Source organism: Saccostrea cucullata, unplaced genomic scaffold (genome assembly GCF_032062105.1).
Source record: "Saccostrea cucullata isolate Sc308-1 unplaced genomic scaffold, CSIRO_AGI_Scuc_v1 ctg129, whole genome shotgun sequence".
Taxonomy (NCBI): domain Eukaryota; kingdom Metazoa; phylum Mollusca; class Bivalvia; order Ostreida; family Ostreidae; genus Saccostrea; species Saccostrea cuccullata.
Window position 1 is genome coordinate 184059 of NW_026927380.1, and position 15664 is coordinate 199722.

Consider the following 15664-nt stretch of genomic DNA (forward strand, 5'->3'; position numbering starts at 1 on the left):
GAGGTGTTGCGTATCTCTTAATTTAGTTGTCGTAAACGACTTTGTCTGCATATTTGATATCTGTTTGCAGCATTGATGCATATACTTACTCGGGTGGGGTGTAAAGAGAATTATTTTTGAAGTAGATGTGGGATTTTGATGCAAAAAGGTATGGGATCGAAAGAAGTGCAATAAAGTTTCTTAAAATCTGCTTGCAATCATTTATTCTTGCGCTTTTGTATTTTACATTTTGGAGGTAGAATATTCAAACAAATCTTGACAAATCACAGCATTTTAAACAACACTTTCTAATTAAGTATTCAATTAAAAAAATTTCGTTATAAATTAGCTTTAAAGATTAGAAATTAGCTGTAATTTTTTTTCTTAGAATGTTTGAGTGAAGAGGGGGGGGGGTTACAAAAATTTGCGTTTCAGCAGCAGTATTTATTCTGTAATCAATTGAGTAACTTTAAATATATAAAAATGGCAGATATGAATATCAATATGTATTAAAAAAGATGTACACTATTCTCACAATGTATCAGAACTTGCAATCCTCGAACTTCGGTCACCTATCAAAGAGAGACAACTTTGATTTCACACAAGCATTAGAGGAGATTGCTAAAATTTTATCAGTCACTAGTATTGAAGAAACCGTGTAAAGATTCTACCTCCTATCAAACTACAGGCATAATGGTTCACACAAGCAAATTTGGCAGACCATGACTGGTATAGTTTGAATTGTATATGTATAGGTTGTCCGGAAAGTTCGTGGACAACATTGATAATAACTGAAAAACATTGATATAAAATATAATTATGAAACTATTATTTTCATTAAATTCATGTTTCATTTTATTAACATGCAAAGTTTTCATGAAAAAAAAATGCACAAATAGTTATATTTTTATTTAAAAATGAACACACTGTATACCATAAAACTTTTGAAATGATCACTTTAAACGAGACTGTTGATATTCATGTTTTATCAACTTGTTTGTCGATAACTTAACTCTTTAAAAAATGTTCATATGTAAAGCATGCTCTTGCGATGCTCTTACATGTAACTTTTCCCATATGCATGATGCATGGGTATACCGTTTAACTCAATGAACATTTCCTTCAATATTTGTCCCTTTATCACAAGAAATATACATGTGAAGTATGAAAGTCCTAGCATCAACTGTTCAGAAGTTAATGGTATGGTCATGGTAATGGAATGGGTTTTTTTAACAATTTTTGCATATAATATCCTGATAAAAAAATCCACCCAACCTTTAATAACGGGGGCATTAAAAACAGATTTTTTCCTTGAAAGGGAAATTCGAAGAAAAGAGACATATCTGCTTTGTAGAGAACACCATTTTATACCAGGAATGGGGAAGGGAGCCAAAATTTGCCATTGTATATATTTTTTACTGTTTAAATACTAAAATAAACAAATGTGCATGTCATCACTTTAAAAAAAAACTGTTCCTTCAAAGTGCGTTAAATATTATATCAACGCACTTTGAAAAAAATGTACGGCGTGTTTTATCAATATATTTTACCATGGAGACTTGTTTACAAAATGTTTTAGGAATGGAAAGATGTTTATTTGTTATTTATCTTTCAAAAAACTAACCCTAACCCTAACCTCAAAAAAGAATTGATTTACTCCCTCGAAAAGAGGAGAAATTCTGATCCGTCTCCAAATCTTTATCTTTTACATAGGTGTCAGTAACAAACAGGGGAGCCATTTTACAAAAGGGTTTGAATTTTCAAATTTTGCAGGTAATATGAAGTGATAACTTCTGGCCCTTCGGTAATATAAAATGCTATACTCAAAACATTCATATAATTTTTTACCTAAATGGTGTGACGTTGAAAACTTTCAATATTAAATGAGTTAATTAAAAAGTGAAAATAAAATTTTTTACAGGAAAACGTATGAGAGAGAAAAATTTTTCATAGTTTTGAACAATCAAATTGCCCCCTTTTTATTATGATAAATGTTAAGATGCTTAAAGCTGTCCACTGTTAGTGCCCCCTTTACACCTTTACACCTTTACATCTACTTATCAAAGACTAGAATTAAAAAAAGAAACGAATTAATGATCTTAAACAATCGTCACTCTTTTTTCAAGACCCTTTTCTCTTTTATTTTATAAAAACCTCAAATATTTAAAACGTCAATATCTCATGTCCTGAAGTGACTATCATAAAAAAAGTTATCCAACCAGGATCTGTTATTTATCATACCGATTATTTGTGAGAATATTGATCAATCTTTACATTTTTTTTCAAAGTGCGTTAATATGTGTGCTATTACGCACTTTGAAATAAATAATTGGAGTTTTTCAAAGTGCGTTAGCTTGGTCCAAAATTTAACGCACTTTGAAATTTTTTTTTTCAAATTGCGTAATTTTTCAAAGTGCGTTGTAACAGTGCCCTCTCAATAACCCCCCCCCCCCCAAAAAAAAAAACTATACTACAGAAATATTAATACAAGCTAAATGATCTTGAAGAATTATCATTTTAGCATAAAAAGTTATATGGAAATTAGACCATAAACTGAAATGAGTAGCACTTTGAAAAATTGTTGACGGACAGCTACCAACTTGTTTGTCGATAACTTTACTATACCCTTTTCTCTTGTCTCTGACCTGTGAACTAACAAGAGGCCCATGGGCCTTATAGGTCACCCGCGTATCATGTAACCACTTGTAATACCAAAGTGCAGATGTCAAAGCATTAATTTTTTTCACAAAGATGAAAGCCAGTACCTCTTTAAAAAATTAACCATTTTGGAAAATGCTTTCTTCATCATAAATATGTATTAAGATCATTGGCATAATACACAGGAGCAAAGGAAAAGATTTTCAAAGAATCATTCATGCATTTTCACTATATAAACATTAGAGCCCCCCCCCCCCATTACACAATAAGCCCTGACCCAGGGGCCCTGAAATTCACAAATTTCAAAGATCATAACTATGTACATAGTTCATTGGTTTAATAACCAGGTGCAGAAAAGAAGATTTTTAAAGAATTTATGCACTTTCACTATAGTCAATATATATATAATCAATAGAGCCCCACCCTAACACCAGAACCCCTAACCCAGGGGCTATGAAATTCACAATTTTGAAAGAGGCAGTCTTATTCAACATAACTATGTATTGGTTAGTTTATTTAATAATCAGGAGCAGAGAAGAAAATTTTCAAAGAAATAATTTATTTTCACTATATAATGGTTATAGCACCGCCTTAGCACTAGAACCCCTGACCCTGGGGCCCTGAAATTCAGTTTTAGAAGAGGCAGCCTTATTCAACATAACTATACAAATGGTTAGTTTATTTAATTTTTAAAGAATTTATGCATTTTCACTATATAATCTATATAGCCCTGCCCTGCCAATTTTGACCCTGGGACCACAAGATTCACAATTTTGAAAGAGGTAGCCTTATTCATCATACAAGTAACTATGTACATGGTTAGTTTATTTTTAAATGCCCATGAACAGAGAAGAAGAATTTCAAAGAATTTAGGCATTTTCACTATATAATCTATGTAGCCCCACCCAAGAACTAGACCCCTGACCTTGGGGCCATGAAATTCAGAATTTTGAAAGAGGCAGCCATTTTCAACTTAGCTATGCTAACTAGTTGAGTTTACTCAGGTGACCTAAAAATCAGTTGCTTTAGTCCCCCGTTTTCACTGAAAGTGGGACATTAATTCGCATTTTTCTGTCACACTAAAGATTCTGTGCAATATCTCCAGAACCCTTTGAGCTTTTGCAATGAAATTTTACATAACAGATCCCTGTGACCTAAGCAAGATTCCTGTTGATTTTGAGATCAAAAAGTCAAAGTTGAAGGTCATATATTCATAGATTCTGTCTGTTTTAACACTTTTGTTTCCCTTGGATATCTCGAGAAGACTTTGACTTTTTGCAATGAAATTCTACATACAACTCCCTGTGGCCTAAGGAAGAGCCCTATTAATTTTCAGGTCAAAAGGTCAAGGTCATAACTTCATAGATTCAGTTTGTGTGTAAATATTTCATTTCCGAGCGACTAGTCAAGAAGCTTTTGCAATGAAATTTTTATATCATAACTCCATATGGCCCCGCCTGAAAAAAATAAAACAGTAAATACAAGCTAAATGGTTCCGCACATACTCTCTCATGAAGAAATATCAGAATTAGTTTGTTTCAATATGATTTGTCTTATTTCATTTTTAAACTGTAAATCACAGGCAGTTGTTATGTACATGTATATACGGGGTACCCCTTGCATATTTTTACCATGTAAAAATAAGTAGGGGGTGCCCTATATATGAAACAATTGCTTGTGCTGTAAATACTTCATACAGTATGTCATTATACTGCAAAAAGAAAACTCCAGTCAGTAACCACATTACGTATTAATTAGCATCTAGATTTCAATGAAAACCACATATTTTACGACATATGCAACTATCTATAATTTCTTGTCAGTGAAAGTATTGTTATTATTCTTAGCAATAGTAAATGTATTATGATTCTTACAAGTTACCACCAAGTCTATGTAATGAGTAAATTAACATTCCTTCATCCATGCCACTACACAATAAATGGGTTCATTGGCAAAAATGCTCACCTATAAATTGGATGTCTCTCTATACAAAAACTCCTCTTGTGAATCACAGCCAAAAAGCAAATTTGTAAGGACAATTCATTAAATAACATTGACCAAGTGATCATCAGTTCTTATATATCACTAATGAAAAGAAACCGATCTTGATATTTTTTAGATCATTACAATTGTAAAAGTTATTATTTCTTAACATTATACACAACACTTGCTCAAAAGTAATTTTTGACTTCAATGTTCTCATCAAACAAAACTAGAACTCCCAGTGGCCTAAGGAAGACCCCCTATTAATTTTCACTTCAAAAGGTAAGTTTTTCATAACTAAAGATCATGTATCACACATGAATTAAAAATTTTTTTCCAGTGACCTTGAAATTTTGCAATGAAATTTTATATCAAGGTCATGACATATGGCCCCTTGGGTCAGCCCCTTTGTGTGAAATGAGAACATACGCACATGTTTATCAATAAAAAAAGATGGGGGACACAGACTTTTTCTTCCAGTGACCTTGAACTTCCCCAATGATTTCAAGGTCTTGACACATTTCTGTTTGTCAATCTTTGTGTGAACATACTACCAAATTTATTTTTTTTAAAGTAAATATGGACATCATTATGAAAATTTTCTGCACAAGTGAAAACTTCCCCAAATGACCTTGGGTCATGGTTGACACACATTAAGTATTAATTAGCATGTAGATTTCAATGAAAACCACATATATAAAGACTTATGTAACCATCTATAATATCTTGTTAGTATTGATATTATTCTTAGCACAAGTAAATGTATTATGATTCTTACCAGTGTTACAACAAAGTCTATGTAATGAGTAAATTGACATTCCTTAATACCACTACACAATAAATGGGTTCATTGGCAAAATTGCTCAACTATAAATTGGATGTCTCTCAAACAAAAACTCCCACAGCCAAATAGCAAATTTGGACCGGACACGAATTCATTAACTTTAACATTCCAGTGACCATCACTTCCCCATATACCTTGGGTCAAAAAGACACACTAAGGTCATTGCAATCTTTGTGTTTTTTAAAGATCATTATAATTGTAAAAGTTGTTATTTCTTAACATTATTCACAATACTTGCTAAAAAGTAATTTTTACTTCCATTTTCTCATCAAACAAAATAAAGCACCTTGCCACTGAACTGAGCCATTTACAGTACTATTGGCTGAAATATTAGTCTTATTTGACCAAAACAAGTAAATATTCAAGAGTTAAAATGTATCCATTAATAGTTCCATGGCAGTCCTTGGGAGTTTTTGCTTGATTTTGAATTCAATACAATGTGAATTCTGGCTTTTCAACCTTTTATGCAACAGTAGAAAAACTTTTTTAAAATACCACATCAACAAATATATGCTTGAAAATATACCAGTAAATTTATTTCAAAAATTTTCAGAATTTAAAGCTTTGGTTAAAATAAAATAAATTTTAACAAAATGAGTATTGGAAATATTTGTTCGAAACAGTTTTAAAATATTTGGAGAACTTTTGTCATAAATCATAATTCACTAAAAAAATATTAAATTCAAGTCCCAAAAAGTGGAATTGGAGTTAACATCGTACGAAAGCCTAGAGATATGTCCGCGAAACCATTCATCACTAGAGACCTATCCAAATCTGCAGTCACATGATCACAACAGCATGAGATGTCCAAGTGTCCATCTAAAGTCCAGTCACCAACCGTTTCCCTGGTATCACAGAATCGGTCCGGTCTCCCAAAGTCCAAAGTCTTCCCAGCCTCACAATGCTTACACCGTGTATCAGTTCGCCTTTGTTCATAGTCCTTTTGAGTCCATAGAGAATTGATCAGCCAGTTGCCTTGTGGTGTGGATACATTCTTACAGTTAATATTTTGTCCACTAAACAAACATGGACCTTTGGCACACACCATTTGATTTGAACTGGTTTGTGGAAGATCAGGTATCGTAAACAAAACAATGTCCTTGACCAAACTGAACAAATTCATTCCCTCGCCTTCTACGTTGGATGTGTCCTTTGTCTGTTCATTGTCCAAGCCGTTTCCAACCCCAGTAGAGTTACCATCTGAATTAGCAGACTTTTTAGCACCAGTTGTTTTTTCAGAGAGTACAGGATGTGACAAAGACAATATTGAGGGTAGAGTCAAGAGAGTCCATAATGACGAAAAAGCTCCGTCCAGCACCTTTGGTTTGTTTTCTTCAATTGTAACAGTTTCCATCTTTTCCTGAGTGATTTCCTGACTGGGACTAGACACAGGCACATTGTTCAAGGTCGGAAGCATGGAGTGCTCCTTAACGGGGAGGCCAATGGGGGTCAGAGTAGCCAGGGTAGACAGAGTTGTGGTGACCAGGAGGGTAGAACCCACCACGGTTAAAAGTCCAGCCACATAAGCTACCATTGACACTGCCAACATCTGGAAAAAAAGATTATGATTAATTTGGGGGACAAAATACTTAAAAGAACAATTTAAATGCCTTTGAAGTCAGTTATACACAAGACTCAGGTGTTAGAATTTTCCTCATCTATATTGACATAATTTTCCAGTTATTCTGGCATTGTCCCTTCAATCCTCATCAGGGGAGGAATCTAAGGCAACCTTCTACTTTTAAAATGCCCTGTCTATTTCAATTTTTTATGGAAAACTTTGAGTCAGGGTGATTTAAATAATCCTGATTTTTAAGTCATTGCACACCAGAGCGTGTGTTTTGCAAAATTACAGAAATGCATAGAAAATATTTCCTTTGTCATAACTATCTCTACTGGGGTTTATGCTTACCTTGGGCACCAGAGCAGATAATCCTGTAAAGGTCTGTAGGAGTTGTGGGTCTTGGCTGATTGCCCATAAATCTGTGTAGGAGAACCACCCTCTTTCAAGTCCCTGGTTAAGTGCAATCCTATAATAAAATGTACAGATTAATTATAAATCAATAAAGTTTTTCATCAGCAGATGATTTGTCTTTTCAGTTATTGTTAGTTACTTTCAAAAATGTGTTGAACTTTGACAAGAATATCTCCAAAAACATAGGTATAAATCAATATTACAAAGCTCTTTTCTGTAAATGTTTTCAACTATCAGTAACTTACAGTAACTAGATTTACCATAACATATCAATGATTAAGAGACATTGGCACCCCAAAAATTTCTCTATCATTGTTTTGAAATATATATCTAGAAACAAAACTACAGAAACCAAATATATATCATCACAAGAACCTTGTCATTCTTTCAGAAGAGCTAGAATATAAATTATAATTATCTCATTTTTCACATTACATGTATATCAATCAAAAACACGGACCCCTAACTAGTGGTGACTAATAATTCAAAGAAGTAGCTCAAAATATAATTTGCATTTTTATAAGTAAAAATAGATCAGAAAGCCTCAAATACAAACCGTCTTTCCACTTGTTGTAGCACCTGATAGAATTCTGTTTCATTTACATACAACTGCCAGTCCTACAACCAAAGGAAAAGAATATTTTATACACAAACATTTCCCTTATTTGTTCAACTAATTCAACTAAAAGAAAATATCTTCAGTAGGTAAGTTTTGCTTACAATTGCCGATAGGAATTTCCGTTCCATTTCATTGATGTCCTCGGTTTCCAGGTCTGCTGAGGCTGCCCATTCATCATTAAATACTTCATCCTCAACACCTTCATCATACAGAAACTTGGAAGCCATCATCTACAAAATTTTGATTACAGTCAGTGTTTACTGTATTGAAAATAAGCCATATCCTCTACAAAATTTCCATTGAATATTGCATTGCAGGTTTGAACAATTGGTAAGATTCTGTTGTTGTCTCCCTTCCCTTGACAGCTAGAGTGCATTACAAGCATTTAAACAAGGACCATCCTACATTATTTACCAGTGATTGGGAAGGGCTTGCGCCACGCGCCATAGTCGCAATGAAGTGAAAAATGGCGCATTAAATCAATTAATCATGGCGCCAAGGTGCGCATTCCATTTTTAGCGATTTATATGAAAATTTTGTGTACGACTTTCTTTCTTGTTTTACTTTCGTTTTGAATGCAAAATTTAAAACAATAAATCTCATTGGTTGATATGTCAAAAAGTACAAACGGTTCACACACATGAGGTACAAAATATTTTTTTAAATTGATTTGAGCTTATTATGTTAGATTCGTTCCTGTATTGTAATGTGATAAACGGGCAAACATAGTGCATTTAATAGGAACAATCTAGAGAAGATGTAAACATGGCAGGTAATTTGAATTGCGACAAAAACGTTGAAAATTAATTGGATTTTCGTATTTTTATGGATTATTTTTTGGGATAAAAGGCATAAGCAATCTCAAGAAGGTTTGTTTTGATTATTTTGGTAGTTATTCCCAGTGCAAATCATTTTATATTCTTCAAAATGGTTGACATGCAAGAATGTACATTACAAGTACAATATACTGTGGTGAGGGCCTGTACCGAGACACAGTTAGATTATTCTAACTAGAGGTACAATACTTCATTCATTTGTATGGTAGGGCTGTTCCCTTTCCAAAACTGTCGTAATTTTATCACAAAATACAGGTCTGGTATATTCTAAGCAAGCTCCTTTGAATTTGCTGCATTTCATGCGTTAAAAATCGGATTTGGTTAATTAAAAACGTGTTTTCTCTCGTACCTCATATCTGTTTGTCAGTTTGTTATTTCTTAAAATGGCCCTTCAGATTATATTTATGGCCCATTTATTTTCGAAATGGCCCATCAAAAATATTAAGTATTGACCATTTTGGCCTTCCCAATCACTGATTTACTATTTTTTTTGTGTGTATTCATAAAAACTTACATTTACATTTGAATTCAGGAATCTCAAAATTTGATATCTCAAATGCCATGGTTTTATCAAAGCGAGAATAAAATAAGCCCTATTTCTTACACCCAGATAAATGATGAAGTTTTTATCTGTCATTAAAAACTAAATGAGGTTTGAATCATATTTGTAAACAAACATACCATAGAAATCAGGAAGAGGTCAGAGGAAGACACTTGCTGCATGTAGTCAGGCTTCTTCTTCTTCAGTCTGTTCACGTATATCATCCCCATCATCATCGAACATGGTGACATGCAAGAATGTCTGAAATCAAAATTCTGGCCATTAAACACTTCTTAGTGGTACATGTATAAAAACAGTTGCCCTGACATAAACAGGAATGAATGATGGACAGGTCAAAATTGTTAGTGTGTGCATTATGTCACTCTTACTTAATTGAAAATTTCAAAATGCCTATTAAAATATTTCATCCAAACTTGACAAGAATAGATTTATAGAACTGCCACTGAAGTTTCTTATTAATTGTGCATCTCGGATAATTAAGTACAAAAACTTCACTTTACAAATAATTGTAACTGTTTTAAAAGAAATTGATTACCGGTACATGGAAATTTGGTGAATTAAGTAAACCTAGCTCTCACACCCCTGATAAAATACTAACTCTCAGTGAACCATGCTACATGTACATATCTCTAAGAAAAAAAAGAATTTACAAACAACAAACCTGGCACTAGAAGCTGCAAAATAGTGATCAATCTTCCCAAGTTTCTTTGGCACTGAGGCATTCAGGAAATCCACAGTCAGGTCTGTGATGAAAACAGAAAAGTAGTTATAGCAACAAAGTTTGTCACTCCAAGTCAAAATTGCTGTAGTGTATATTACTATTACTACTGAAATGAGAATACCCTCCCACCTGTCCACAGAAAGTCCATAATTCTTGCTCCCAAACAAAGAAGGAAAGAAATATGCTTACACAAAAATGGACATTAAAAATTCACACACTGTGCCCAATGAAGGGTTAAATTGACAAAGGTAGAGAAAGTTAAATTTAACAGAATCTGGTTGATGATAAATCATCAGAGTATCTTAAATACAAATCAAGTAAGGCAAGATGTGCAAAACATTGTTCATGCACTCTTTTGATGATGCTTGGGCAGACCTGAGTTATACATAACCATGATAAATCTAGTATTAACTGATCTCGCCCTGATGGTTGCACCTAAAGCTGCATTACTTATCAAAGTAAATCATGTCTACTTCATTATCATGATTATTACTGAAAATCATTTAAAAAAATTGAGGCCAAGACTGTTTACATATAGGACTTACACACAAAAAGTTTATGATTGTCTCAAACTCAATCTAGTTACAAATCAATCCTGTATCTCCCTGGTTTTGTTATGTCACTCACAACACTGTATGGCGACATAACAAAATACAGGAGCATAAAGGATCTAATTTCATTAGATTATCTAAAACTACGAAATTGAATTATATACTTTTCAATGACTCTATCGTAAAATCAAAATCAAACATTATTCTGACTCTCTACCTCTAACTTTATCAATGTGTCAATAGATAAATAGATGTAAACTAAATATACTTGTAAGGGGAAGAGATGGGCGGTCTGTGGTTGGTCGTTTTCCATAATAAAGAGTTTTCCTTAGTCTCTCAGATAATTCCTCGTGGTCCTGTGAATATAAATATACCAATTACATGAAGTTAAATCATATATATTAACAGTATTTAAAAAATTGAAATATTGGTTATGAGCCAAAAACTGTTTATTATCATGGTATTTCGTAGCCAAGGGCAAATTCCACATAAAACATTAAGCTTTGTCATGCTATACGATTAATTTTCCTTACCTGAAGTTCGGTGTTTTCGAAATCATTGTATCCATCGTGTCCCCGTAGGAAGGGGAAATGGAAAGCAGACATATTCCCCTCTTTGTGACCAGTTCAGGCAGTTACACCAGTTTTAGGTAACACTTTGGATGGTGCGAAATAGATCCGCGCGAGAGCAAGGTGTGGCGAGATCTCGAACGAGACTTCAGTGTTAAAAATGGCGACGGTGATTCATAAATGAGGAAAATGACAGATGAAATTCATTGCATGAATTTAGCATAATATGATGGCGGATAAAACAGTTGACATATCTCGTCTTCCAGAAGATGTCAGACAAAAACTTGAAGAGCTTGATATAGAGCTTGCAGAAGGTAACTCCATTATCTGATTGATTTCTATTGTTCGCAATGCTTTTTCATAGTTTATTGATGTTCATTTTGTGCTACTGTTTATACAAATTTACAGCCCAGCCAATCTTCTTTTTCACTAGAGAGCATAAAATCAAATGAGAAAATTTGGGAATTGAAATGGCAGTGAATTTTTATGTTAAAATTTATAGATTTTTTTGTATTTTTATAGATTTGTTTACATTATGGTCACTTTTTAACATGTGAAAAGTCGCAAAAAATGTATGTCGGGTTTTAATGTCATACTTTAACAGTAATGCAGGCAACTTATTTGTTATGAGATCAAGAATAAATCATTTGTCTTAATCATTCTTTTTAAGAAATACAAACAAAAATGTTATTCGATCCTTACACCTGAATCTCAATGTGTCACAAAAAATCAATTTATTGACCACAGACATCATTGTTGCATAAATTGCATGTACTGATGGGTTTTTATTTATAGAGCAAGTTCCTGGCATGAAGTTGTCTAAAAGTTAAAGCTACTCACTTTTCAATTCTCTAATGATATTCTTAAAAGGAGGCTTTGTTTTGAGAATGAAATATCTGGTACGAAACATGACTTCTTTATAAACAGGTGTCCTCTTATGTGTTTTCACTACAAATGGGTTTAACTGTATAAATTATACATCATTGGTGAAAGCATTAAGTGTAGTTAGTTATACAATCATCAAGAGATTTAAAGAATAGATTGGAGAGAAAAAAACTGCATAGATTAACAATTACATGTACATTAGGCCAAAATAAAAAATATTAAAAGTTTTTATTACATTTTCATTTTTGGGGTGACACTAAAATTTTAAAGTCAACCAACAATATTTACAATACATCACAAGTGTACAGGATACCTTTACTTTATAAATCTTCATTACCAAACTTGCTCTGTAAACTGCAAACATATCATTTTCTTGTTATTACATGAAATATGTTTGCATCCATTGAGGTTTCAATATAAAATTTTTTCTCAAAATAAAATACCTACCTACCCTAATAAAAATTTTCTTTTGGCCTTATAAAAGGGACACATGACATGTCATATCAATGCTCTCATTGCTCTGATATTAAATTATTTTTAAAACATAATAAAAATTTGGGATAAATGAGAATATAACATATATAAGGAAAATGGATTAAAAGCATAGAATTTTTAGTTAATCAATTACTAAAATAATATTATTTCAAAGTAATCTCAATACATGCAAAAATGCTTTAAAAACATCGATGTAACCTCAGATTTTGCCAGGAAATCAGATCAAGGCATGATTGATTTAGTTTGGAAGCAGAAAGTGTAGGTTAAAACATTATTGTGAGAAACATGGTTCTACTTTGTTGATTGCTCAAAAAACTTTGAAAATTAGTGGAGAATCCTCCTGCTGGCAAGTCATTGAAGAAAAAGAGAAACATTCATACAATAATTAGCATTATTAGTTTGTATAATTTGGAAAAGGGTATTTAAATACAACACAGATTTCCAAAATAATCTTTAGTTATAATTGATCTCTGTAGTTTGGTGCATCAATGCATTTTTATTTTTTGGATGTTCTACTGTGTGATTGCACACTTTGACAGGAGTTGTAAAAATCAGGGTTTAAGTGGATACAATCTGCATTATCCAGCAATTATAGTTGTTTTTGTGTCATTATGTTTTTTAAAATTTTGTCATTTTAAGATAATTATTCATAGTTTTAATGTGAGGGTTAGAAATAAACACACAATTGCTTTTAAAGGCCTATCTAAAGAAAGATTCCAAATTCTCATGAATTGGATCTTTGATATTGGTATGTTCTGATCATTATTGACTATACAGGCACATTGTTTTATCCTTATAATGTGATCAGAACTAGTGTGATTCAGATGTACAGGGATGTAGGCATGCAGTATTCATCACCCACTGTCCATCTGTACACATCTGCTTGGAATGATGTTACTCAGTTTATGCAAATAAAGAATCATACTTTAAAACACATCACAAATTTCAGATGAATGTTAAAGACCAAGGATCATATGTATGGGCTATTTATGCATGGAAGCAATATTAGGTCATAAATTATTCATAATTAAAGGTTGAAAATCAATGTGGGAAAATTTTTATACTGTGTTGTTGTAGCTGTATAATAAGTAGGTCACCCAAAGTAAATAGAGTTGTGGCTGTAACCACAATATTTACAGAACTGTAGGACTACTGGTAGAATGTCATGACTCATATCAAGTCAGGAGGAAAGTGGTCAGCATGTTATTTGCTCGAAATTTAAAAGGGTCCACGGCCACTTCGCACATACATAAAAATCCTCCTACCACGAGATGAAAGATAATTTTTTTTTGTGTGTGTTGTCGGGGGCTAGGGTCAGGCAGGCACAAACTTTTTACCAGTTATAAAAATTCAGGAAATTAAATGGGAGAGCTAGAACTACTTGAGATCAATGAAGGCACGTAGTTACACAACACCGGCAAGAAATGAGAAACATATGACTAGGGCTGGGTATTACACGATATACGATATTTTAAACTGTATTGCGATATGTATTGCAATATTTTCAATTGATAAAAATAGCATTTTCTTACTATATTTACTTTAAAATGCAGAATGAGTAACCAAACATGTTGATTTCAAAGATGTCTGAAATGTTACCACAAAACAACTTCTGACTTACTGTTTGGCTTAATAAAAACTTTCATCCAATCCATTAATATTGCCAATATATCGATATTACAAAATCGTATTGCGATACGATATTTTTTGTCATTGTATTGCAATATATTGAAATATCGATATTATTGCCCAGCCCTACATATGACAAAGATGTCTAGCAGGGGCAAAAAATTCCAGTCACAAAGAATGGGCTGCTAATTCTGTAAAAGAGAGCTTGCTAATTTGTTTGAAGGAGAGACTGTCAATACACCATTCAATGCATTCATCTTTCATCCTATTGTGTAAATCTGAGTACTCTGAATTTTAATTAAGTAGAATAAAACCATATTACATTATACATGCATATGTATATTCTGTTTCTTGATCTATAAGGATACAGGTCTCTGATCTAATAAAGGATTTGAATGAAATACCATAAAGTTCAATGACATTATGTTAACTTATAACTTTTAATTAAAAATTGTTACACAGACATATGTATGTATGTTTGGTGACAGTCATTTCTGCATGATTTTATCTCATGAAAGGGAGATATTTAAAAGGTTTAGGGATGTAAAGTGTAACAATTAGAAATACTGCATAAATTACATTCTGTGGATTAATTTAAGTAATTTTTCATAACAATATGCATACACATATCAGACAAATGTGTATATATAGACAAAGTTGGTCAATTGAAATCTCACTGAATATTTAACAATTGACCAACTTTGTCTATTTTTTCAATTGAATATTTAAATATGTACATTCTGTATTCATAACATAGCATCATAACATGAAATGTATCATTTAAAGTATGGTTTATATACCTTAGGGTTATAAACACTTAACTTTGTTTTTGAACTGCTTTTTTAGTATCTCATTCCTCATCTCCCCCCCTCCCCACCTTTACATGAATCAGAATATTGATCTATAACTCACAGCTTTCTCTGATTAGGTCTAGACAGGGATTACTGCAAGACAATATTTTGAGGGTTGTAAAAGTAATGATAAATATTATGACCACCAGTGAAGAACTGACATATATTTCTACACCAACAAAAAATTCAACTCTGTATCTTTATTCTTCAAACCTATCATCATTCATTTGCATTGTTAAGCACAATTAACCTGGGAAAAAATGAATTATTGTAAAAGAGTTGCATGGGGAATGTACTAAATGTTTCCTTAGAAACACATTTAAAGATTGACACGGTTTGAATTTGAGCTGTTAGGATGATACTTTGGAATGTTTCCTGGCCCTAGTCTTTCTTCCCATGTATCGAGGATAACATCATAATTCCGTTTGATAAACTATAAAATATGTTAATGGTCTGTGTGTCATAGAAAAGCCATCTGGTTTGTTTTAAAATATTTTCAAGAGAAAT

General features: G+C 32.6%; 2 protein-coding genes across 2 annotated transcripts in view; one reads left to right on the forward strand and one right to left on the reverse strand.

The window, feature by feature from the left end:
• Positions 1–5975: 5975 nt before the first annotated feature.
• Positions 5976–11416, reverse strand: LOC134274282 (protein CNPPD1-like). The gene is made up of 8 exons (XM_062756541.1): positions 11262–11416; positions 10997–11084; positions 10118–10199; positions 9576–9696; positions 8160–8288; positions 7996–8057; positions 7377–7494; positions 5976–7013 (listed from the first exon to the last, which is right to left on the reverse strand). Exons 1-8 carry the CDS (start codon positions 11331–11333, stop codon positions 6147–6149), a joined length of 1539 nt encoding a protein of 512 aa, XP_062612525.1. The 5' UTR covers positions 11334–11416; the 3' UTR covers positions 5976–6146.
• A 56-nt stretch (positions 11417–11472) lies between these two features.
• The window catches only part of LOC134274265 (disco-interacting protein 2 homolog C-like), a 28408-nt gene continuing 24216 nt past the window's right edge, over positions 11473–15664 (forward strand). The window contains exon 1 of the mRNA XM_062756521.1: positions 11473–11611. Coding sequence (XP_062612505.1) covers positions 11524–11611 — 88 coding nt within the window. The 5' untranslated portion in view covers positions 11473–11523. The remainder of the gene's footprint in view (positions 11612–15664) is intronic.

Coding starts and splice junctions, on each gene's coding strand:
- LOC134274282 (XM_062756541.1), bottom strand. CDS start 11,333: ATGTCTGCTTTCCATTTCCCCTTCCTACGGGGACACGATGGATACAAT. Junction 10,200..10,996: donor CCCATCTCTTCCCCTTACAA/GTATATTTAGTT, acceptor TTTTCATCACAG/ACCTGACTGTGGATTTCCTG. Junction 8,058..8,159: donor GGAAATTCCTATCGGCAATT/GTAAGCAAAACT, acceptor CTTTGGTTGTAG/GACTGGCAGTTGTATGTAAA.